Source organism: Somniosus microcephalus, chromosome 9 (assembly GCF_052327205.1).
Source record: "Somniosus microcephalus isolate GS21.2 chromosome 9, FLI_Smic_1.0, whole genome shotgun sequence".
Taxonomy (NCBI): Eukaryota; Metazoa; Chordata; class Chondrichthyes; order Squaliformes; family Somniosidae; genus Somniosus; species Somniosus microcephalus.
In genome coordinates, this window is record NC_140995.1 from 166,174,765 (window position 1) to 166,198,063 (window position 23,299).

Sequence of the window (23,299 nt, forward strand, 5' to 3'; positions counted from 1 at the left end):
TCTGTTCCCTTTAGTGCTGGTGGACTTGTTTTTAGAGTGTCTTGCTTTTTATTCCTGTATCATTTGCAATACAAGATTCTAGATCAGAACCATATGCATTCTTCACATCGTAGACCTCTGGTTGACTGTGGTTAAGTTTCTTTTAATGTTCACTACCAGATTTTGTCTCTTAGGTCCAAGTTATTTTAACATTTTTTCTTTCTTTAATCAGTTTTGCTTGTGCAGGGTATTGTACTTGCACCAGGTACAGATATGTAACTATTTCAGCACACATGTTTTCCCCCTGTGGTTGAGTCAAATTGCAACACTTGTTATGGGCCTAAAGTGATTGATCAGAGTTCAGGTGGACTTCCTATTCCATGGCTAGTTCTCTTCAGTGGCTAAGCCAAGAGGTCTGCACTGATCCAAAACTGGGTCCAGCTGCAGGGTCACTTTTCTTTGAGAAGTCGTCTTAGTTTATTCAGACTTGTCCAATAAACTGTCATCTCTATCTGATCTTACAAGGTTGCTTTAGAATGACATGTTGCAAGTTAGGGTTAGGATTTGTACAGGGAATATGCCTAAGGCTTTGACTTTCAAATCAATACAAGAATCCACCATGGTCACTGTTTCTTGGGAAGAAGGGACCAAAATCAGTTCCTCTGGGTAGTGTCTAATGTTGTAATACATTCCCAACTGCAGGACCTGTGCAAGTGCTTTATACGATTAAGGACTTGAAGACCCTGTTACTTCCCATCCCAGTTTTAAACTTATTTTTGGAAAGAAGCTTTGAAGCTGTGCCCTTGTGTAATATGGATTATAACTGGAAACACAATACTCTAAGTCTGACTATTTTGTTTACACAATGATCAATTGCAGTAAATCAGACTGAAATGATTAATGGATCTAAGAGTTCTCTACAGTTGAATAAGCAGTGACCGTTGTCTAAGATTTGACCCGAGTAGGTTGAAACGTAGCTGGAGCTGTGTATCCAGGTAGTTTCTTTTGGGGGAGGGGTCAGAGTAGGGGGTGCGGGGAAGTCTAGATGCAGCGTGCGTTATAAATGTGACCCTATAGGCATATGGAAATAATGAGTTCATACTCACTGCAGACTACAGCATAAGCTTGTTGTCACACTGCACGATTTTTGATGAATTTTCCTTCATGGAAAGGACCTGGGAATGAGCTATGTTAATGTGTTCATTTAAAATGAGGTAATTTTGCACAAGTTTTTTTAAATGGTGGGGGTGAAGATGGAGAAAGGGGGGAAATAGTGAAAGAGAAGGAGGTAACTGGTTTTATTGTTGGGCCTACTGACCACTGCGAGAGGAGGCAGAGGAACAACTCTCCGATTGCCCCTCCTTTTCTGCATAGTCAATCGGTCAGATAGCTAGGGCAGGGGAGAAATTCTTGTCTAGCAACAGGCTCACTCTCCTCCAGCTGATCAGAATCCAAGACTGACCAGGAAAAGTTAAGTGAGCTTGCCAATGGGGGTAGTGTGCTGTTTTTTTTTAAAAAAAAATAAAAAAAATAAAAAAAATCTTGCTTGAGCGTTCTGTAGTGATTTGATTACATCCTTTACGATGTTCGCCAACTCTCTAAAATAAAGTAGCTTAACTATTTATTTGTATCGGATCTTGTCTCCAGTGTTTCAGACCGCCTTCAGAAAGTTTGGCGGAGAGTATGTGTGCGCGACGTGATACTCGGTTCAGATCACAAGGAGGCCCTACTGTTACACTTGGGTTAAGTTTTTGTATAATTAGATATTGGCAGTACGGGTACACTCCAACTCCAGATGCTCTGACCACTTGATGGAGCGACCAGCACCACTGTACTCGACGGAATAGCTGATGCACTCAACTTGCAACTTTTGTACCCCAGATGGATTAAAGGCTGGAAAGCATTCATTAATGTGAGCATTAAGCCAAAGCAAAATTGGTCAATATCCACGCAACAAAGAATCTACTCCTTGTAGAATTGACTTGACTTATTTAATCATTGGAATGTGGATTTCCTTTCCTCTTCCCACCCCCTTTTCCCCCTTCTCACATTTTTGGGAAGGATTTGTCCTTCAGCCATATACTGGGACATTAATTGTAACCTGTTTTGGTTTGTAAAACCAGGCACCTGAAGGTGGCAGCGTATTGGATGTGGGAGAACTTCAGACCTTTTTGGCAGAATGTTCTGTGGACAGGTTCTAAAATTCGCTGCACTTGCTAGTTACCAGTGGAACATGCAGCTGGAATTGTACCTCGAGTATGAGCAACAGCTGAGTGTGCTAGAAATTATGTCCTAAAAAGTTAGCTTTATTCTGACAGTTGGCATTGCTGCTGTAGAAAGGGGTAAACAGAATACAGGGCAGTATTCCCACCTAGGAATGTGCACAGTTTAATTTGCATACTTGTATGTTCAGGTTAGACAACTTTTGTAGACTTTAGCACTAGGTAATGGAGATGGAATTCAGAGGCTGCTGGTGGGTCTACTTTTAACGCTTAAAAATTGCTGGAACGTTGGTAGTAACGCTGTTCTCACTTACTACCAGCTGCAAAGTCTGGTCCCACAGGTTTTAGCCATTCCTGTTCCTAAATTCAAAAGAACTTTTGTAATCGGGGTTTGGACTACTAGGATGAGCAGTTCTGTCAACTGCCCCAGCTAAGTTGCATTATGTGGTTCAGCATATCTTTGTGATGACGAACTGCACAGCTTTAAAGTCGCTTGAATAACTTGATGTATTGACCCAGTGCTGCCATGCTAGGTTCTGTTTACCTTAATGCATTCTGTAATACAGAATGTTTTGCTTTAAGAACTATTTATTGCTTCAGAAGTCTTAAATCCAGGACATTGGATTCTGCAAATGCATTATGGCTTTGGAGGACGACACTACAAACACATTTGTTTGTGTTAAGTACAAGACTGTTCAATTATCGCTGTAAATGTTATATATCTCTTTCTGTAAGATAGACAGGGAAGAAAACATTTCATATTTTGAACAAAAGGTACTGTAGTGCTTGTCTGGATTTAATGAGACACAGCAAGTGGTTAGATGTAGGAAAGGATTGAGTTATGGAAACTTTTTTTTTCAATACATCAAGGGTTATTTGTCTAAGATTAAAATAGTTTATACATGTATTTACCCAATGTTGCCAGGGCAGGGAGTTACTATGTTTTATTGTGGAAATAAAGTGTCAGCCAAGTCGCCCACTAGGAGATGGATATTTCTGGAACTTGCCCAAGCCACATGCATGTGGCTGTACTTGCATGCTGAGGCTGCCAATGTTGCCCACAATTTCCCACACTGAGAATGCCAAGCCATCCTTCAGATTCCCCTGCCTCCTGAATGTGTTCAGACTCTGACATGGGATTTCTGCTCCAGTAAACTCCATTGTCTCTTTTCAAAGAAGATTTAATGACGGTTGGTTTTCCATAAGCCTTGATTACGTGAACACATCCTTTTTAGTAGTGACTAATAAAATAGGGAAAGGACACAAGTTGTTCAGTTCTGCCACCTCGGCATGATCCCGCCACCAAACACATCTTTCCCCTTCCCTTACCTTTCAGCATTCTGTAAGGGCTGTTCCCCTCTATCATGCCCTGGCCCTACCACCCGCAACAGGCTGTTCCCCTTCCCATGGCACCTTCCCGTGCAAGCGCAGGAGATGCAACCTGTGCCTTTTTACATCCACCCTTCCCACTGTCCAGGGCCCCAAACACTCCTTCCAGGTGGAACAGCGCTTTACTTGTACTTTCAATTTAGTATACTGTATTCGCTGCTAATGATGCAGTCTCCTTTTACATTGGGCGAGACCAAACGCAGATTGGGTGACTGCTTTGTGGAACACCTCTGTTCAGTCCGCAAGCGTGACCTTGAGCTCCCAGTCGCCTGTCATTTTAATTCTGACCTCCTCTGTCCTTGGCCTCCAACACTGTTTTGATGAAGCTCAATGTAAGCTTGAACAGCACCTCCTCTTTCTATTGGGCACTTTACAGCCGTCTGGACTCAACATTTGAGTTCCACAATTTCAGATAATAACCCCTGCCCCCATTTTTACCAGACGGCAGCTGTTGCTGATTCTGATATTTCCATTTATACCTCCTCGACCCATCTTTTTGTTTCTTTTACTTGTCCCATTGCCTTCTCCTTGCACCATCATCCCTTTTTGTCATTTCATCTCCCTGCCTTCTATCCTATCGGACACCTTCCCTTTTTTCTTTTCATTTTCCCTCCCCCCGCCCCCCCCCCCCCCCCCCCCCCCCACCATTCCCTACCTCTTCTTCCTGTTACATCTCTAACTTTATCCATTTCTGATGAAAGGCCATCGCCCTGAAACGTTAACTGTTTCTCTCTCCTCGGATGCTGCCTGAACAGCTGAGTATTTCCAGCATTTTCTGTTCTTATTTCAGATTTACAGCATCTGCAGTACTTTGTTTTTGTTCAGAATAAACACGTTCTAAGGACTCTGTTTATAGCTGCAATAAATATTTATATTTTATGAATTTCATTTAGGCCATATCACTGTGTAGCTCCTACCGCTGCTTTCTTTCTATTCCCTCTTCCCCGCTCTTTTCCCCGCCCGCCCCCAACCACCACCACCAAAACACCCTGGTTTAATTTTCCCCCGCCACTGTTCTCCATCAGGCGCTGGACAAAAGTGGAGTTAGCGAATACAGAGACGGTTTCTACACACTGGGATTAGTGGTGGGTGAGGAAGAGTGGCACTCTCTGCTGCTACATGAATAAGGTGAGTGACGGCATTCAAATTTTTTTAATGCAGCAACAACTTGTATTTATGCAATGCCTTTAACATAGTAAAACACCCCAAGGCACTTCACAGGAGTGTTATAAGACAAAGAAAAGTGCAGACGACAGTGGGAGAATGGGATGTTTACTGTCTGCTGCACTGCCACAATGTAAAAGCCCTTTGTGTTTCTGCACCGCAGAGAGTTCCTTGGAGAACCTTTGCCAGCAACAGCAGACCAGCTCTGGCAGAAAAGAGGCATCATTGAAGCATTGTGCAGCAGGGGAAAGTTTTACCTGATAGTTTGAAAGCGGTAAATTAATCCCTTCTGGTTTGTTTCTAGATTTTTTTTTTTTTTTTTAAATCTACATTTCTAGTCCTGTGTATATTTTCTGCAATGAGGAAACTACATGACTTCCAGTGCTGCCAAATGGTGCAATTATTGGCCCTGGATTAAACTATCTTAAACTTGGATCATGAAGGGTACTGTAGCCCATTTGTGAAGAGACTGGTGCAACTTTTTTAAATAGTTAATCAAGTATTCATGCTTGTGTATAAGATAGGCATGAGATGAAGCCAAGTGGATAGAGTTTGTGACTATGTTCCTGGTAAGCTAACCAGTGGAGTGATTTGGCAAGGGATGATGCAACATCTATCAATGATAATCACTACAGCAGAAGAGGGAATAGCAGAGGCAATATGTGTAGAAATTAGTAATAAAGGCAAACGAGACAACTGCTGTCTCGGGGCAGAAGTACAATTATTTTCTGAGTAGTCAATGACTGGGTTTTTATCCTTAAACTGCTGATGGGACTGAGGAAATTCATTTAAATGTTGAACAGGAAACCCTGACGAGCTTCAACTGCAGGTAGCCCATTTGCTCAGATATTAATGCTGGTATCACCAATTCAGAGGCCTTTTTTTGAGGTGCTGGGAAACTGCTTTCCTTCTTTAGAGATCTCATTGGGTTTTCCCTTTTTCTCTGCAGAGTATGTTGATGACATGAGGAGTTCTTGCTCCTAAGATGATTCTTGGGCCCTCTAAGACCTAAGCATTGGTGCACATTTCATTTGAAGTGTCTATTATATTACACCTATGGTCCAAATAGCCACAACACAAGGCATTGACGCACATTCTTTCCAGGTATTGTCCACACACTTCCACAGTGGACTAGTATTGGTTTTTTTGCTCTAAGGAAATCCCCAAAATTGGACACCTCCCTTGAAAGCTGGTCTATATCTTAAAAATGTGAGGTATCATGCGCATAAGATGGTGGTTTGTCCCATTCACCCCTGTGTTTAACATTCAGCTGTTGCATGTTGATTTTTCAAATTTAGTTTGTTTCTGACACTTTGTACTCTGTTCAGTAGTTTACTGTTGGTTCAGCTGTTTTGAGTTGTCTAAATCATGCCTTCAGCACAAAAATGGGTGCTCTTAATGTTGAGATGCATGATTGGTGTTTCTGATGCCTGTTGATGAAGCATACACCATGTAGTGTCAGATGTCTTGACTTCTCCTACAAAATGAGCCCTAAAGTTGATGACTGGTACTACATAGGATGTGCACATACCTGTCAGCTCTGACTGTCATTCCACTTCCACCTTCCCTCCTTTGCATTACCTGTACCTAGCACTCCTCTGCTTTTGAGTCTACTGCAGTACTGACCGAGGCACTGCAAGCCGAAGGATAAAAACCAGTTTTCCAGGCCAACTTCTACCAAGCATCACACTGTCTAAAATGATGAGGGACATAAAGGGTTAAATTATGAAGACATGTTGCATAAACTCTGGTTGTATTCACTTGTTTAGAAGGTTGAGCGGTGATGTAACTCTGGTGTTTATAATTAAAGAAGGGTTTGATAGCGGCAATACACAGAAGCTATTTCCTCTGGTGGGGTAATCCAGAAAAAGGGGACACTGTCTTAAAATTAGCTAGGTCATTCGGGAGTGAAATCAGGAAGCATGTTTTCCACACAAGGAGTGGAAATCTGGAACTCTCTCCTTGGTTCATATCCCTTTGTCGTTGCCTAACAAAAGTAATCAAATTTCACACACATAATGAGAGCCTTCATCCCTCTCCATTGTAGATGGAAAAACAGATGTCAGGACACGCTACAATGGGTCTTTCAACATCTCTGAAAACAATTAGCTACTCTACTCCCTATTAAAATCTATTCTGGTTAAGATGGAAACTTTAGAGAGTAAAAGGAATCAAAGATTTAAAAATAGAGATCTACAACTCGAGCAGAACAATTTAAAAGAAGCTTGAAGTACAACACAATTCTAAGGAATTTGTATAGCCAAAATGCAGATGTCCTAATTCATTTAAACTGTGACTGCTACACTGGATTTTGAAGAATTTCACATCCTATTTTAATGTCTTCCATTTAAAATATTTGAATCGCACTTGCGGAATCCTGCCAGGGAACCTCAGACAGTCAGCACTGCTAAAGACAAAGTTACTTTGGCAATTTAAAAGGCTTTGACAGAGGGAGGAAGGAAGGAGTATATCTTTGGTTATCTTAAAAACTGAACAAAACCATTAAAACTGAAGCTGCCCTCCCTTACTAAGGTTCAAGTGCAGAATCGCAGACACTTTATCCTAATTTGGGTCTTCATGTTCAGAAACCATTCAGCTCCTCAACCCTGTTTTGCTGGCTGATCTGTACCTTAACTCCACATACCCAGCTTTGCTCCATATCCCTTGATACAATTACCTAACAGAAATCTGTTGATTTCCAATTGATCCAGCATCCACAGCCTTTTGGGGAGTGAGTTCCAAATTTCCACTACCTTTTTTTTGTGTGGAAAATGTACTTCCTGATTTCACTTCTGAACCGCCAAGCTCTAGTTTTAAGATTATGCCCCCTTATTTTGCATTTCCTTACTGGAGGAAATTGTATATATCCTATTGAATTCCTGTTATTTTAAAGTCCTTAGTCAGATCAATCCTTAACCTTGTAAACGCAAAGGAATACAAGCCAAGTTTATGGAACTTGTCTTCATAATTTAACCCTTTTAAGCCCTGCTATCATTCTGGTGAATCTGCACTGTATTACCCACCCCACCTCCTGGTCAATATATCCTTCGAGTATTAAAGCTTAAAACTCAACACAGTACTCCAAATGGGATCTAACAACTGGAGCATCAAATCCTCACTTTTTTTTGTTTACTTTTTGTACCTGTGCACTAGCTTTTAGTAATTTGTGTACATGGACACTTCAATCCCTTTGCTGCTCCACAAGACCTAGTCTCTGACCGTTTAAGAAAATATTCTGATTTGTCTTTCTCGGCTCCAAAGTGGCTAATCTCCCACTTCCCCACATTGACATCTGTCTGCCATAGTTTTACCTACTCACTTAATCTATACCCCTTTGTAGCTTCCTGCTCTCATCTGCACAACTTGCTGTGCCTCCTAACTTAGTGTCAGCTGCAAACCTGGATATACAACACTCTTTTATCATTGATATGGTGAAAAGCTGAGGCCCCAGTACAGATCCCTGGGGCTACCACTTCAGTATTGACATTCACTGCTTTCGCAGTCAAAAGTTGCTTTGGTAGCTCAAACCGCTTTAGATGTGATTGATACTGATAGTGACGGACAAAGTCATTGGCGAAAAGAACTATTGAGAAGAATCACTTGCAGCTTCCGACAGAAATTTCTCCTAGCAATATCCAGACATTGGCATGTCCCATTGCCTCACTAGGTGCCAGATCTGCAGGTTTTTTGTTTACTTGAGAAGAAATGGTTAACGTGAAAGTACCACCATTGTAGAAATCATAGCTGTGGCTGTTGAACTTAATTCTGGCAGAACCGTGTTAAGTCTAGGTGAACTGGAATTCATGACGTCCATTTGCAATATCACATCTCAAAGTCTATTGAAAATTCTGCTGCTGGTCAGAATCTAAAATATTGTTCTGAAAAGGGTAACCCCTGATTTCTCTCCAATGTAAGTTTTAAGAAACTTGCAATGTCTTGGCTTATGCCTATTCTGGAAAGACTTTTTTTTAGAAAATGCTACTAGCTCTAGCCTGTTTTGATGGCTTTACTTGACAGTTCCTGTAACCAGTCTTGATCATGGTTTTTCAGTTAGTATATATGTCCCTTTGTCCTACAATCATGGTTCAACTAGAAATACTCCTGGATCAAACTTTTCTATTCCACTTAGTATCTTGTATACATCCTATATTGGGTTCCTCATTTGCCTTTTTGAGCTTGAGCAGCAAATTTTTCTAACTTTCCTTGCAAATTATTTAACTTGGAATCTGTGTGACTGAAGCGGAACACTGTATTGAGCCTTAAATGAGTCAAATTACAGTAACGACTTCCAATTCTCTTCTGCTTTTGGAAATTTCTGTTCACTGAGTCACCATACAGCAGAGTAAAGCACTGATTGGTCAAAATGCTGGCGATTTTAAAATTTCAGGAACATCGGTGCCTAGGTACATTGTGACTTCAAGTCCTGTACAAAAGAGAAAATGATTTTATTTAACCAATACTTAACACCAGACATAGTTCTATAACAATACTTTGAGGAGAAAACTAAATATTGCTTCTAAGCTGTTTAGCAATATACTAATTTTCCCTGTTAACTGCTCCTTAAAGAATTGTTACTGAGCTGATGGCTGTACCTGATTACTTTTCAAAATGAGTTGTGCAAGGAATCCCATAAGATCCCTTGGATCAGATTCTGAATTTTATTTAATAGTGCAATACTTTTTTATTTGGTCTCCGAATGTGGGCAATGCTGGCAAGCTTAATTTACTGCCCAGCTAGTTGCCCTGAGGGCATTGAGTCACGTAGAGTGGGACTGGAGCCACATGTGGGCCAGACTGGATGGGGTGGTCGGTTCCCTTCCTTGACAGACATTAGTGAATCAGGTTTTTTTATGACCATCTGGCAGCTTTCATAATCATTTCATCTCTGGTGGTAGGCCACAAATTACAAGATTTACTGAATTGAATTTCCCAACTTGTCATGGTTGGATTTGAACTCAACCGCTGGCATTCTCGTCCAGTACCATAATCATATAAACTACCTTCACCTATAAACTACTTCTGTCGCTGTATACAAAACATTTGTATTTAGTTTTTTTTTAAAGTAGGGAATGTACCACATTCAAGCTAGGGAGAGTAGATAAACTTCCAATAAGGAACGAAGTATACATGAAAATCAATCCGCCATGGGTCGCCAGCAACCGGTACCAATAAAGGTGAATAAACAAACCATTCCAAATATTTTTTGAAAATCCTTTGGACTCCTAAATTGCTTTCTCCTCTTCAAAGGAAAACTGTTTTCTGAACAGACTACACCTCTTCGCCTGCATCGAGCATATAAAAAAAAAAAAAAATAGAAATTTTTATAATTAACAGCAAGGGTAGTCATTCACAGAACATGCCAGGGCAAGCAATTTGCCATCTCCCCTTTAGTGTGATACATCAATGGAAAATTACTGAGAGCAGAAGCCATTATTGGAAGCATTAACTGCTAATAATGGCTTCTGCTCTCAGTAATTTTCAGTCATTTGAATGTTTTTTGTCTTCAAATTTTAGAGATCTTTAAAAGTATAAAAAATGCACATACTGTATACTAGTTTGGGGATGTCCAACCTTTGAGTGACTGGGTCTATTCAGCCCCTCAAGCCTGTTCCACCATTCGATTTAGATCGTGGCTGATCTGTACCTCCACTCCTTACCTGCCTTTCTTTCATATGCGTTAATATTCTTCCCTAACAAAAATCTGCCTTTTAAAATTTTCTATTGACTAAGTCTTGATAACCTGTCCACTAGCTTTTGTGATTTCTGTACATGGGCCCCGAAATCTCTCTGCTCTTCCACAGTTCCTAGCACATTGCTATTTATAAAATATTCTGATCTATCCAAGTCCAAAGTGTATGACCTCACACTTTCCCCCACATCGACCTCCATCTGCCATAGTTTTGCTCACGCACTTAATCTATCAATGTCACTTTGCAGCTTTCTGCTCCCATCTACACTGCTGTGCCATCAAATTGGAGTGGTATAGATTGTGCACCTTTAAGATTGCAAAGTTTAATTGTTAACACTGGGCTCGCACAAGGTTCAGTTAAGAGGCTTCTGCTATTAAATAAATACTGGATAAGTTCATACAGATGTTAAGACTGTTGAAATATTGGCTTGGGTATTTAGTGTTCCTGGATTTTGTTCATTTTCTGCAATGCACGTCAAAGAAAATTATAGGGTGCAGGAGCAGTCATATCATTTATTATATAGGAAATGTGTGACACATTTGTCTAGTGAATGCAGTGGTCTGTTGCTCTACAGGCTTTGTCTTGAATGCAAAATACATGTCACACTTGCACCTGATCTGAGATCTGATTCAATCAAAATAAGGCAGGAAGTGAGCATACCAAATGAAGCTAGAAAAGTGGTCACTTCTAGTAGCAAACCACTATTGTGGAGCTTCAATCTGGCCGCCTGCTGGCTGCAGACTGATTGATTGGATTAAAGCAATCTTGGATATGTTATTCAAAATCCTTTTTGAAGATGCATTAAAAGCAACTTGCATTCATACAGTACCTTTTTAATACAATAGCAAAATACTGTGGATGCTGGAAATCTGAAATAACAGAAAATGCTGGAAATACTCAGGCTAGGCAGCATCCATGGAGAGAGAAACAGTTAACGTTTCAAGTCTGAGACCCTTCAGAACTGGAACAAGCTGGAGATGTAACATATTAAGCAGGCGCAGAGATGGGGGTGGGGTTTAGGAGGGGAGGAAGGAATTGAAAGAACATACTGTGAAAATGTTAGAGGCAGGAAAGATAAAATGTTGCAAATGGGAATGGCAAAAATCATACAGCATGAAAAATGGGGGCAGGGATTATTATCTGAAATTGTTGAACTCTGAGTCCGGAAGGCTGTAAAGTGCCTAATCGAGAGGCGCTGTTCCTCGAGCTTACGTTGAGCTTCATTGGAACAATGTAATAGGCAGAGGACAGAGATCAGAGTGGGAGTGAAACGGAGAATTAAAGTGACAATCTCAGGGTCCCCCTTATGGACTGAACGGAGGTGTTCTGCAAAGCAGTCACCCAATCTGCATTTGGTCTCTCCAATGTAGAGGAGACCGCATCGTGAGCAGCGAATACAGTATATTAAATTGCAAGAAGTACAAGTAAATCGCTGTTTCACCTGAAAGGGGTGTTTGGGGCCCTCGACAGTAGGAAGGGAGGAGGTAAAAGGACATGTGTTGCATCTCCTGCGCTTGCACGGGAAGGTGCCAGGCGAAGAAGGGCTGTTGGGGGTGATTGAGGAGTGGACCAGGGTGTCGCAGAGGGTGTGGTCCCTTCGGAATGCTGAAAGGAGGTGAGGGGAAGATGTGTTTGGTGGTGGGATCACGTTGGAGGTAGTGGAAATGGTGGAGGATGATCCGTTGAATGTGGAGGCTGGTGGGATGAAAGGTGAAGACAAGGGGAACCCTATTGTGGTTCTGGGAGGGCAGGGAAGGGGTGAGAGCAGAAGTGTGGGAAATGGAACGGACACAGTCAAGGGCTGTGTCAACCACAGTAGAGGGGAATCCTCGGTTGAGGAAAAAGGAAGACATGTCGGAAGCACTAGTATGGAAGGTGGCATCGTCCGAACAGACGCGACGGAGAAACTGGGAGAATGGAATAGAGTCCTTACAGGAAGCGGGGTGGGAGGAAGTGTAGTCCAGGTAGCTGTGGGAGTCAGTGGGATTGTAGTGGCTGTTTTCAAAAGCTGATTGCCAGAAATGGAGACGGAGAAGTCAAAAGGGAAGGGAAGAGTCTGAGATGGACCATGTGAAGGTGAGGGAAGGGTGGAAATTGGAAGTAAAGTGAATGAACTTATCTAGTTCAGGGCAAGAGCAGGAAACGGCACCAATACAGTCATCAGTGTACTGGAAAAAGAGGTGAGGGAGGGGACCTGAGTAGGACTGGAACAAAGAATGTTCCACATATCCCATGAACAGACAGGCATAGCTAGGGCCCATGCGGGTTCCCATAGCAGCACCTTTTAATTTGGAGGAAGTGAGTGGAGAAGTTGTTCAATGTGAGAACCAGTTCAGCCACGCGGAGGAGGAGGGTGGTGGTGGATGGGGACTGGTTGGGCCTCTCCAAGGAAGAAGCGGAGTGCCCTCAGGCCGTCCTGGTGGGGGATGGAGGTGTAGAGGGATTGGATGTCCATAGTGAAGAGGAGATGGTTGGGGCCAGGAAACTGGAAACTGTTAGTGACGGAGGGCGTCTGAAGAGTCACGAATGTAGGTGGGAAGAGACTGGACAAGGGGAGGAAAAAATAGTCGAGATAGGAAGAGCTAAGTTCCGTGGGGCAAGAAGCGGCTGAAACGATGGGTCTATCAGGGCAGTCCTGTTTGTGGATCTTGGGAAGGAGGTAGAAGTGGGATTGGGGGGACTGAGGTTGGTGGCCATGGAGGGGAGATCTCCAGAGGAGATGAGGTCAGTGACAGTCTTAAAAACAATGGCTTGATGTTTGCTGGTGGGGTCATGGTCCAGGCGGAGGTAGGAGCAGGTGTTGGAGAGTTGGCGTTCAGCTTCCGCACAGTAGAGGTCGGTTCGCCAAACAACAACAGCACCACCCTTATCAGCAGGTTTAATAATGTTCGGGTTGGATCAGAGAACGGAGTGCTGCAAGTTCAGAGGGAGGTAGGTTGGAGTGAGAGGGGAGCAGAGAAATTGAGACTGCCGATGGTAACTGCCGATGTGACAATGAAAAGATTTAGAGAAGGCAAGAGGCCAGAAGGCGGGGTCCAGGTAGAACGAGAACTTAGAAAGCGGGAGAAAGGGTCAGGTGTGCGGGGGGGGGGGGGGGGGGAAGACTCCTGGCCAAAGAAGTGGGCACGGAGACAAAGGCGATGGAAAAAGAGCTCTGCATTGTGCCGAGCTTGCAATTCATTGCGATGGGGGCATAAGGGGATGAAGCTTGGGCCTTTGAGGACTGATCGTTCGGGGTCAGAGGGGATAGTGAAAACCTGGCAGAGGTGAGATTGGAAGAAGGGATGGGATCAGAGAGGAAAATTACTAGGAAGGTGGTTCCGGAGGGGTGCTGGTGTCCAAGAGTTGACGAAGCTTGCGATCCTTGACATCAAAGGAAGAAAAGTTTTTTGTTGAAGCGCCGGATGAGTCAAAATGTTTGGTTTTAAAACCAATATCCCAAGGTGCTTTACAAATATGCATAATGAAAATGGACACACAGGAGTGAGAACATTAGAATGAGGTAAACCAAGCAGAGTTGAAGAGATGAGCTTTGAGATTTTTAAAGGTAGATTCACAGAAGCGAAAGGGTTTAGGAAGAGTAGGATTGATATAACTGCAGGTTTTGCCAACAGTGGTGGGGTGAAGGGAGAGGTTTACACAGCGACTAGAGTTTGAAGGATGAGATTTGTGAAACTGAGTAACTGCTGGAGCTGGTTGCAGAGATAAGGTGAGGCAAGGCCATAAATGGATTTATAGATATTTTGAATTGAATGCATTGGGGGACTGGGAGCCATTGTGGGTCGATGGGTGAATGGGAGTTTTAGTGCAGGACAGGATATGTACAGAGTTTTGAACAAGTTGAGTTTCTGGAGTTTGAAGGTGATGGTCCTAATAGGGTTTTGGGAGTGGAGTTGGGCAGTCTTCTGGCATTCACGGCACAAAACAAGGCTATTTGGCCATGGTGTCTATACCAACTCTGTTAATGCAACCATTCACCATTTTTAATAGACATATTTGATTTTGATATCTTTGACTAAATAAAAGTAGTTGTTCTGACGAGGATAATTTATATGGCTAATTGTGTTTTTCTTTGAGTAAGGGAGACTTCTAACGCAATGCTATGAGCTTTGATTTTCTGGTTTTTCAAAAATTTCTAGTCTAGAAAGTGGGTAAGTGACTGTACATTGGCCTAGAATTTGCTGTCCGTGGTGACGCAAAGGAGTTTGCCTTTGTTGACGTGCAAGTGATTTCAGCACAGCATAATGGGAAATCCCTAGTGCAATCTGCTGTGATGCCAACAAGTTGTCTAAGCAGCCAATCACATTGCAGAATTCTCAGATTGGGAACTAGGAAATGAAGCTGCTTTTATTCGGATTTTTAAAAAATGTTAGAGGGCAAAATGAAGATCGGGGCTTTCGCATAGAACTTGAAATATCATGTTACAAACTTTGAACATTTTTTAAAGCTTCTTGTAATTTTTATCATAATGGAGAAATTTCACACTCCACAAAATTAAATGTTTTTCAGGGTCATAATGTTTGTTTAGTGGTCAATACGCTGTTAAAACCCCAGTTACACCTAATCCAACAAGGCCTAACATTTTAATGGGTTATTGATCAACAATATTACCGTGGAAAAGCCCAAGTTTTCATCGGCTTCACTGATTACACTTGCCGGCTATGGGTCACAGCGCAGCCAGTGTCTGAGCAGTGAATGACTGACTGACTGACTGACTGACCACAACTTCAGGATGTCTCTGTGGATGCGCGTGTTACATCCTGGAGTTGCGGTCATTTTCAAAGGGGTAATAACTGAGCGCTGTTCATTCGCTGTTGTTACCCACCCCAAATTCTGGCCCAATATATTAATCATTGTGGCTTATATTTTACTTTTAACAATAGTTAAATAGTTAATTCGATAGACTTTGGAACAATACCCATGGATTGGCGGGTAGCTAATGTTACCCCACTATTCAGAAAAGGTGGTAGAGAGAAAACGGGGAATTATAGACCGGTAAGCCTGACATCGGTAGTGGGGAAATGCTAGAGTCCATTATAAAAGATGTAATAGCAGAGCACTTGGAAAACAGTGACCGGATCGGACAAAGTCAACATGGATTTACAAAAGGTAAATCGTGCTTGACTAATCTACTGGAATTTTTTTGAGGATGTAACTGGTAGAATAGATAAGGGAGAACCAGTGGATGTGGTGTATTTGGACTTTCAGAAGGCTTTCGATAAGGTCCCGCATAAGAGATTAGCGTGTAAAGTTAAGGCACATGGGATTGGGGGCATGGTATTGACTTGGATAGAGAACTGGTTGGCAGACAAGAGTTGGAATAAACTGCTCTTTTTCCGAGTGGCAGGCAGTGACTAGTGGGGTACCGCAGGGATCGGTCCTTGGACTCCAGCTATTCACAATATATATTAATGATCTGGACGAGGGAACTAGATGTAATATCTCCAAGTTTGCAGATGACACAAAGCTGGGTGGGCGTGTGTGCTGTGAGGAGGATGCCGAGAAGGTCCAGTATGGTTTGGATAGGTTGGGTGATTGGGCAGAAGCATGGCAGATGCAATATAATGTGGATAAATGCGAGGTTATCCACTTTGGTGTCAAAAACAGGAAGGCAGATTATTATCTGAATGGCAATAGATTGGGAGAAGGGGGGGGGGGAAAGTGCAACGAGACCTGGGCGTCCTTGTGCACCAGTCGCTGAAAGTAAGCATGCAGGTGCAGCAGGCGGGTAAGAAGGCAAATGGTATGTTGGCCTTCGTAGCAAGAGGGTTTGAGTACAGGAACAAGGATGTCTTGCTGCAGTTGTACAGCGCCTTGGTGAGACCACACCTCGAGTATTGTGTGCAGTTTTGGTCACCTTATCTGCAGAAGGATGTTCTTGCCATGGAAGGAGTGCAGCGAAGATTCACCAGACTGATACCTGGGATGGCAGGAATGACTTATGAGGAGAGATTGGGTCGATTGGGCTTGTACTCGCTGGAGTTTAGAAGAATGAGAGGGGATCTCATTGCAACTTAAAATTCTAACAGGGCTAGATGCAGGAAGGATGTTCTCGATGGTTGGGGAGTCCAGAACCAGGGATCACAGCCTAAGGATAAGGGGTAAGCCATTTAGGACAGAGATGAGGAACTTCTTCACCCAGAGAGTGGTGAACCTGTGGAATTCTCTACCACAGAAGGTAGTAGAGGCCAATTCATTAAGTATATTCAAGGAGGAGTTAGATATATTTCTTAAGGCTAAAGGGATCAAGGGATATGGAGAGAAGACCGGAACAGGGTACTGAATTTGGATGATCAGCCATGATCTCATTGAATGGCGGAGCAGGCTAGAGGGGCCGAATGGCCTACTCCTGCTCCTAGCTTCTATGTTTCCATATTTTGATTTTTGTTTAAGGCTTTAATCACAGTATTTTAAAATACATCCCTGGACTTTTTTAGATATAATTTTCAAAAATATGCTTTTGTTTTTTGGGGCAGGAAAGGACAAGAGCAGCAACTTCCTGTGCGCCTAACTTCCAAGTCTCAGACTTGAATATGTATTGCCTTTCCTTCATCATTGCTGCACCAAAGTTCTGGAATTCCCTCCCTAACACCATTACTACAAGGACTAGAGCAGTTCAGGAAGACCCTTCACCGCCTTTCCAGGGACACCTGGGATGAGCAATAAATTCAACCTTGTCAGGGTCTCCCACATCCAGAGAGCAACTTAAAAAAAAGTAATAATTGGCAGATACTTGTCTGGAGCTATCAAAGTGAGGTTCTTGAACACTACAGTTCTTGCTGGTTTTGGTGTAACATGTAACCTAGCACAGAATGGTATGCTGCATGCATGTATGATCTGCCATACACTTAAAAACCAAGCAAATTAGGTTTTAGTAAGTTGAATATTTGCCTCTAATTATCTAATCTACAGATGCTAAAATGACACTGATTTGATCTCTCCTTGTCGTCTTTTGCTGTTTTGCTCTAGCTGTTCTGCCACATCTTACTCCTTGCATATTAAAAATGTTGAGACTGCACACCTGACAGGATGGGTGAATTGGAGAATTTGGCATGGTGGTCAGCATATCTGATTCATGGTGCTCTGCTGATGTGGGATGACAGACATAAGTGCTTCTGTACCGCAAAACTGATTATCAACTTGATTATTATCTACTATGTAAGTGGTTTTAGCAGCGTGCTTCCAAGCACCATGCTGGAGCTGTCTAACCTGCTTTCAGAACAGTTAGTTTCTGCTCGCCCTCTTTCCATTCCCTTGTATAATGTAAGTTTACTATTTTTTTAAAAATAGGTGGGTGTGGAGGGTGCAATCTTTCATATGCCACCACTGGAGGTTGCTCTTACAGCCGCTTTTCGTCCTACTTGCTTTTGTACATCTTGGCCACATTCCATGGAACATTTCCCAAGTAGCTGCTATGCAAATTGATTTGTGTATGTGAATCATCTTTGATCAGCATGAGAAAGCAAGTTTATTAGTAGAAACCAGCTGTTTGTTATTCTAATCTGGTAATGATGGCTATGTGCACCAATGGAAAAACTGTTGCATCTTAAAGTAAAATCAGAATATGCTGGAAACTCTCGATTTAGGTCAGGCAGCATCTGTGAAGAGAGAGAGTTCAGATTGATGAACCTTCCTTCAGAATTACTTTCTTTCACAGTTTAGGAGCAAAGTATTGAAGTATTTTATACCCCTGTGCATCTGTTTTTAAGTTATGTGAGATCTATGGCTTTCTTTCTGTACTCCAGCAACTCCATGGTTCCATTTTGTGGCATGTGGGTGCTTGACTATTCCAACACACCTGGTCTGCCTCCTATTCTGCACCTCCACCATCACCATTGAGCACCTCTATCGGATGATCATCTAACTTTCTCTGCTCTAACAAAAATGGCCCCCAATTTTTCTAATCTCTTCTTGTAACTTTTTTGGAAGTGTAAGCAGAGGGAATTCTAAACCTACAGAAATCATTACTTAGGCCACATTTAGAATATTGTCAAAGTTTGCTTGCCCTACAAAGATTCCAGGGTCATGCAGAGTGTATAAAAGATTTAGTTATGATACTAGATAGGTAATCTTGCTTCATAAAACATTATGAACAGAACACGACACCATGGAGTAGATTTGATGGAAGAACTATGGCCCCATTATTATCTCTGAGGTGCATTCTGTGTGGGTGGGAGGGGGGGAAAGGAGTTATGGACAGGAAAACCAGAAGTACACTTTTTTTTCCTCCAGGTTTCCAACCCCCACAGCCAGCCTGATTGACTGACTGGCTGCCTGTCGGACGGGGGTGTGGGTGGTGTGTGTCAGATGGTGGTGGGGAGTCTGATCACTTGGGTGGGTGTTTACAAGTAAGCTTGTTGGGCCTGGAGGAAACACTCCTCCTCCTGGCCCACAAGCAGTGCTGCAAAGGCACTTGCCTCATGGATTTAGTCCTTCTCGCCTCCTTTTACCTGCTGGGTTTCCTGAGGCTTGGGAAACCCAGCCAACTGTAGCGGAAAAATAGAAACACTGTTAAAATGGAGGCACACAGCCTCCTTTTAAAAGGTTTCAATGACTGACCTTCCTCCTGCGGGTGGATTGGTTGCCTGCTCCTCATCTTGCCTCAGTTAAAACCGGAAGTGGGGCGTGTTCGAGGCGGGCTAGGTTCCTGTTTCAGATTTTTAATTTTTTAACCTCTCTTGAACCAAACCCGCCTGTGTTGGGGGTTAAAATTATCTCTCATAAATCCACTATGGAAAATAAATGGGAAAGAAAAAAGATCTTAAATGTGTAAATAACAGGAAAGGGAAGGAATGTTGAGGGAAGAATTTAACAAAAAATGAAATACATGTATCTTAAGCAAATAAAGCAAATTTACTATGGAGGCAGAGCAGAAATATTTACAGTATAACTTGCATGTGACTAAGTGGAGAGCTTTGTTTTGAATCATGCATACTATATTCTAATGTGCCATTGTACAAGTTTGTGTCTTGGACTTTGTTGTGATCTCTTTTAAATTGTTTACTGCTGGAAGCAGCCAGTCTAGAAAAATGCCACATTTTATCTGGAGTATGACTCCCACCATGTAGGGCAAGCTCATTCAGTCACATGTACCAGGTTGTAAGAAGATGGTGGGTCAGCAATTTTAAACAATCGGAGTGGAAATCTGTTGTAGCAGGCATTGCCCGGGGTATCTGCTGCTGTTGACGGATAATTCAGAACCTGCCTCACAGAAGTCGGAGTCTATTTCCAGTTTGAAAATTCCCTTGTTTTATACTTCCACATGAGACGAGACAAACTGAGGAGTCTCAGTTTGTCTGTCTTGTAAAATCATTTCATTTAAAGATTGCAAATTGTTTAAAGTACTGCTAAAGATTTTTTTTTTGGAAGTATAGTAATCTAGTGACATTTCTGTTTGCCCTTTTGTTTCTGTTCAATATTATTTAAACTTCATTTAGTTTGTAGCCTGAGGTATGCAGTCTGTCAGCCAGAGCGATCAGGATCTTGTAGTGGTAATCCTTATTTCTATCTGTACCTAATTCATGAAAGGGTTCCTTATTTATCCTGTGGCCTACTATTATACTGATGTGTGAAGTATTGCTACATTGAGGTTGTAGTGGCACCATGGTAAGCATTGAAAATCTGGATAACCTGTGAGCAATGCCAAAGATGATGTATTAGTACGTTAATAAAATAAAAATGGCTTGACACTTCAAAAAAGTGTGCCTTGGCAGTTTAAAAAAAATTAAAACATTATATTTTGAGTAACATGTAGTATTCCCAGTCCCATTTTTCCACATTTGTTATCTTGATGTTTGTGGAAAAATGATTTATTGGTACAGTACTGCAATGACTGTCAGAGAGCCTACATCTATAATGTAGACTGCTTTATAATACAATACATTTCACTTTTTTTAAATTGACAGGTAATTTGAGGAAATCAATGTCATGCTGCATTGTAGATGTACTGTATGTAGTTTAATGCAGGTGACAATGTTGTGTAGATATGTCTAGATAAATGCAGCTTTGAAGAATATCTTTCTAAATTCTGAAAATAAAATGTGACACTAATCCTTACTTGATACAATCCTACAAAATCACTTTGTGAAAATTGCTAACTTTTTGATTTGACAATAAATAAATCACATGATTTAAGTAGGATTTTGAAAGAAAGCTGCAGTACATTATATGCCATCTGAAACTTTAACACATTTTAAATAGATTTCACAAAAGCCTGTTTTGACATGTCTGTAAATTCTCATTCCAGTGTGGCCTTTTTATCAGAGCATCATTCCAGAAGTTTTGAGCTTTGCAAAGCAGCTTTCAACTAATACCAGAAAGTCATGCATATTGCAACATTTTAGTATTTTTTAACCAACATCCATGTCTAAATCAAATTATTTCTTGAATAAAATCAGTATTAAAAAATAATCCTACCTGATTTGGAAGAATGTTGTCTTGTTGCCTATAAAGATTTTCTGCTGCATAAACACCAGATTAAATGACCCAGTTCCTCGACTGCAATATTGGAATTAAATGCTGAGCATTCAGCCCCTGGTTCATGTAGCTTAGCTATACTTAACAGGTATACTTGAAGCCCTTTTACACAGAATAAGAGACAGATGAATTATCTCAGTAATTTGTAATTTTATGAATAAATTGGCTAGAAGTTAATCATTTTGATTAATTACATTTTGGCAATTAGACCTAAAATTTGTATGACTGATTAAATAGATTACTTCACAACCAAACTGCCACAAGTTAAATTTGAAAGCAACATTCATTACACAGATCAAATTTGCTTAGATCTGATTTGCAGATGCACTCAGGAATTTTTGCTGTAATTTGAGATCAAAAGATAAAAACGGGTGAGAAAGACCATTTCGGCCTAACCTTGGTTCAATGATCCATAAAGACCCTACATTTTTCTCTCCTTTCTTTCCCCCCCCCCCCCCCCCCCCCCGCCCCGACAAATCGGTGATTAAGTGATGGGATTCTTACCCCCATGACCCAGAATTCACTGAGTGAAGAACTAATCCCTGAAGGTAGCAGGACAGGTAGATAAGGTGGTTAAGAAGGCATGTGGGATACTTTCCTTTTATTAGCCGAGGCATAGAATATAAGAGCAGGGAGGTTATGCTAGAACTGTATAAAACACTAGTTAGGCCACAGCTAGAGTACTGGGTACAGTTCTGGTCACCACATTACAAGAAGGATGTAATTGCACTAGAGAGGGTACAGAGGAGATTTACAAGGATGTTGCCAGGACTGGAGAATTTTAGCTATGATGAAAGATGGGATAGGCTGGGGTTGTTTTCTATGGAACAGAGGAGGCTGAAGGGAGACTTAATTGAAGTGTATAAAATTATGAAGGGCTGAGGGAGTGGACAGGAAGAGTTCAATAACTAGGGGGCATAGATTTAAAGTAATTGGTAGAAGGATTAGAAGGGAGTTGAGAACTTTTTTTCCACCCAGAGGGTGATGGGGGTCTGGAACTCTCTGCCTGAAAAGGTGGTAAAGGTAGAAACCCTCATCACATTTTAAAAAGTACTTGGATATACACTTGAAGTGCTGTAAACTGCAAGGCTATGGACCAAGAGCTGGAAAGTGGGATTAGGCTGGATAGCTCTTGACTGGCGCAGACATGATTGGCCGAATGGCCTCCTTCTGTGCTGGAAATTTCTATGATAACCGCTTTCCAATGGTCCTAAATTTGCCATTTGCTAGTTTGAACCTGTTTCCACTTGCCCTGTGCTTTTATCTTTAGTTCCTTTTCCATACTGTTTACTAGCTTGGATACCTGTATCATATAATTTCTCAGTCACTTGCTTTTAAGGAAAAGCACAAGTTTCTCCAGTCTTTAATGATAACCCAGCCCTCTGACTAGGGATCAGCTTGAACCACCCCCAGTTCTTTGTCTTGATGATCAGAACTGGACACTATATACATGAGTGGTTTGGCTAGAGCACTCTAGTTTTGGCATGACATCCTTTGACTCGTACTCTACTGTTTTTGTGATATAACTCAGCATTCTGTTTGCTGCTCAACATTTTTGGATATGTTGAGAGTCTACCAGCACCATTAGATCTCTCTTTCAACTTCATCCTTGGCTATTTTCAAATCATTTTATGGAGTACTTGTATTATCTTCTCCCTCCACCCCTGCCCCCCACTCCCCTGCTCGTGTGCTGCACTTTATGCCTCCCCCATATTCTGTCACTTGCCATTGTTTAGCCCATTTATATATTTTGTCTAATTTATTTAGTAATTCTCAAGCCACATCTTCAAATTTAACTGCCCTCCAAGTTTGGTATCCTCTAAGCTTGGCCAGTTTGCATTGCATTAAATTTCTGGAAATGGTGTGGCCATCTTAGAAATGAAGGATAAACTGCTCCATCTATCAGGAGAAAGGTCCATTATTGGATGTACACTTGTGGTTCATGAGAAGGAGGAGGACATGGACAAAGGTGGAAATGAGAGCTCATGAACTGGAAATGCTGGAGGATGTTTAGCTTGTGGTGTGATTGGAATCACTAAATGAACTAAATATATCTGGGATGGTGTGAAGAATTGACATTGAAACAGACGGTTGGTGGTTTTGTTTGAAAAGACATGACCGCCTGCACGTCGTTGACACGGGTGATGAAAAGAAAGATCTGCTCCATAAAGGAAAATTGAAGCCTCTGCAGATCGACCTAATTTCAGATAGTTCTGATCATCAATTTAGTTACTGTGAATTGTAAAGTGTAGAAGCCCTACCATCAATGCCAAAGATATCCTACTCCACGTTGTTTCAGTGACACGACTAACTCCTAACAAGTACCTACTGCTTCTATTTCTAACTATACTAGGTCTGCTTCTGTTGAACTTTGGGCCTT

At 41.8% G+C, this 23,299-nt stretch overlaps 1 protein-coding gene across 2 annotated transcripts in view; it reads left to right on the forward strand.

The window, feature by feature from the left end:
• me1 (malic enzyme 1, NADP(+)-dependent, cytosolic) overlaps positions 1-23,299 on the forward strand; it is a 532,089-nt gene that overhangs the window by 95,396 nt on the left and 413,394 nt on the right. Inside the window, exon 1 of one of the 2 annotated variants that reach the window (XM_085997487.1) lies at positions 4,619-4,718. The exons of the other annotated variant lie outside the window; for it this stretch is intronic. Within the exon in view, the coding sequence (XP_085853613.1) occupies positions 4,710-4,718 (9 nt within the window). The 5' untranslated portion in view covers positions 4,619-4,709. Of the gene's footprint in view, positions 1-4,618; positions 4,719-23,299 lie in introns of those variants that run through there. 2 annotated transcript variants of the gene reach the window in all.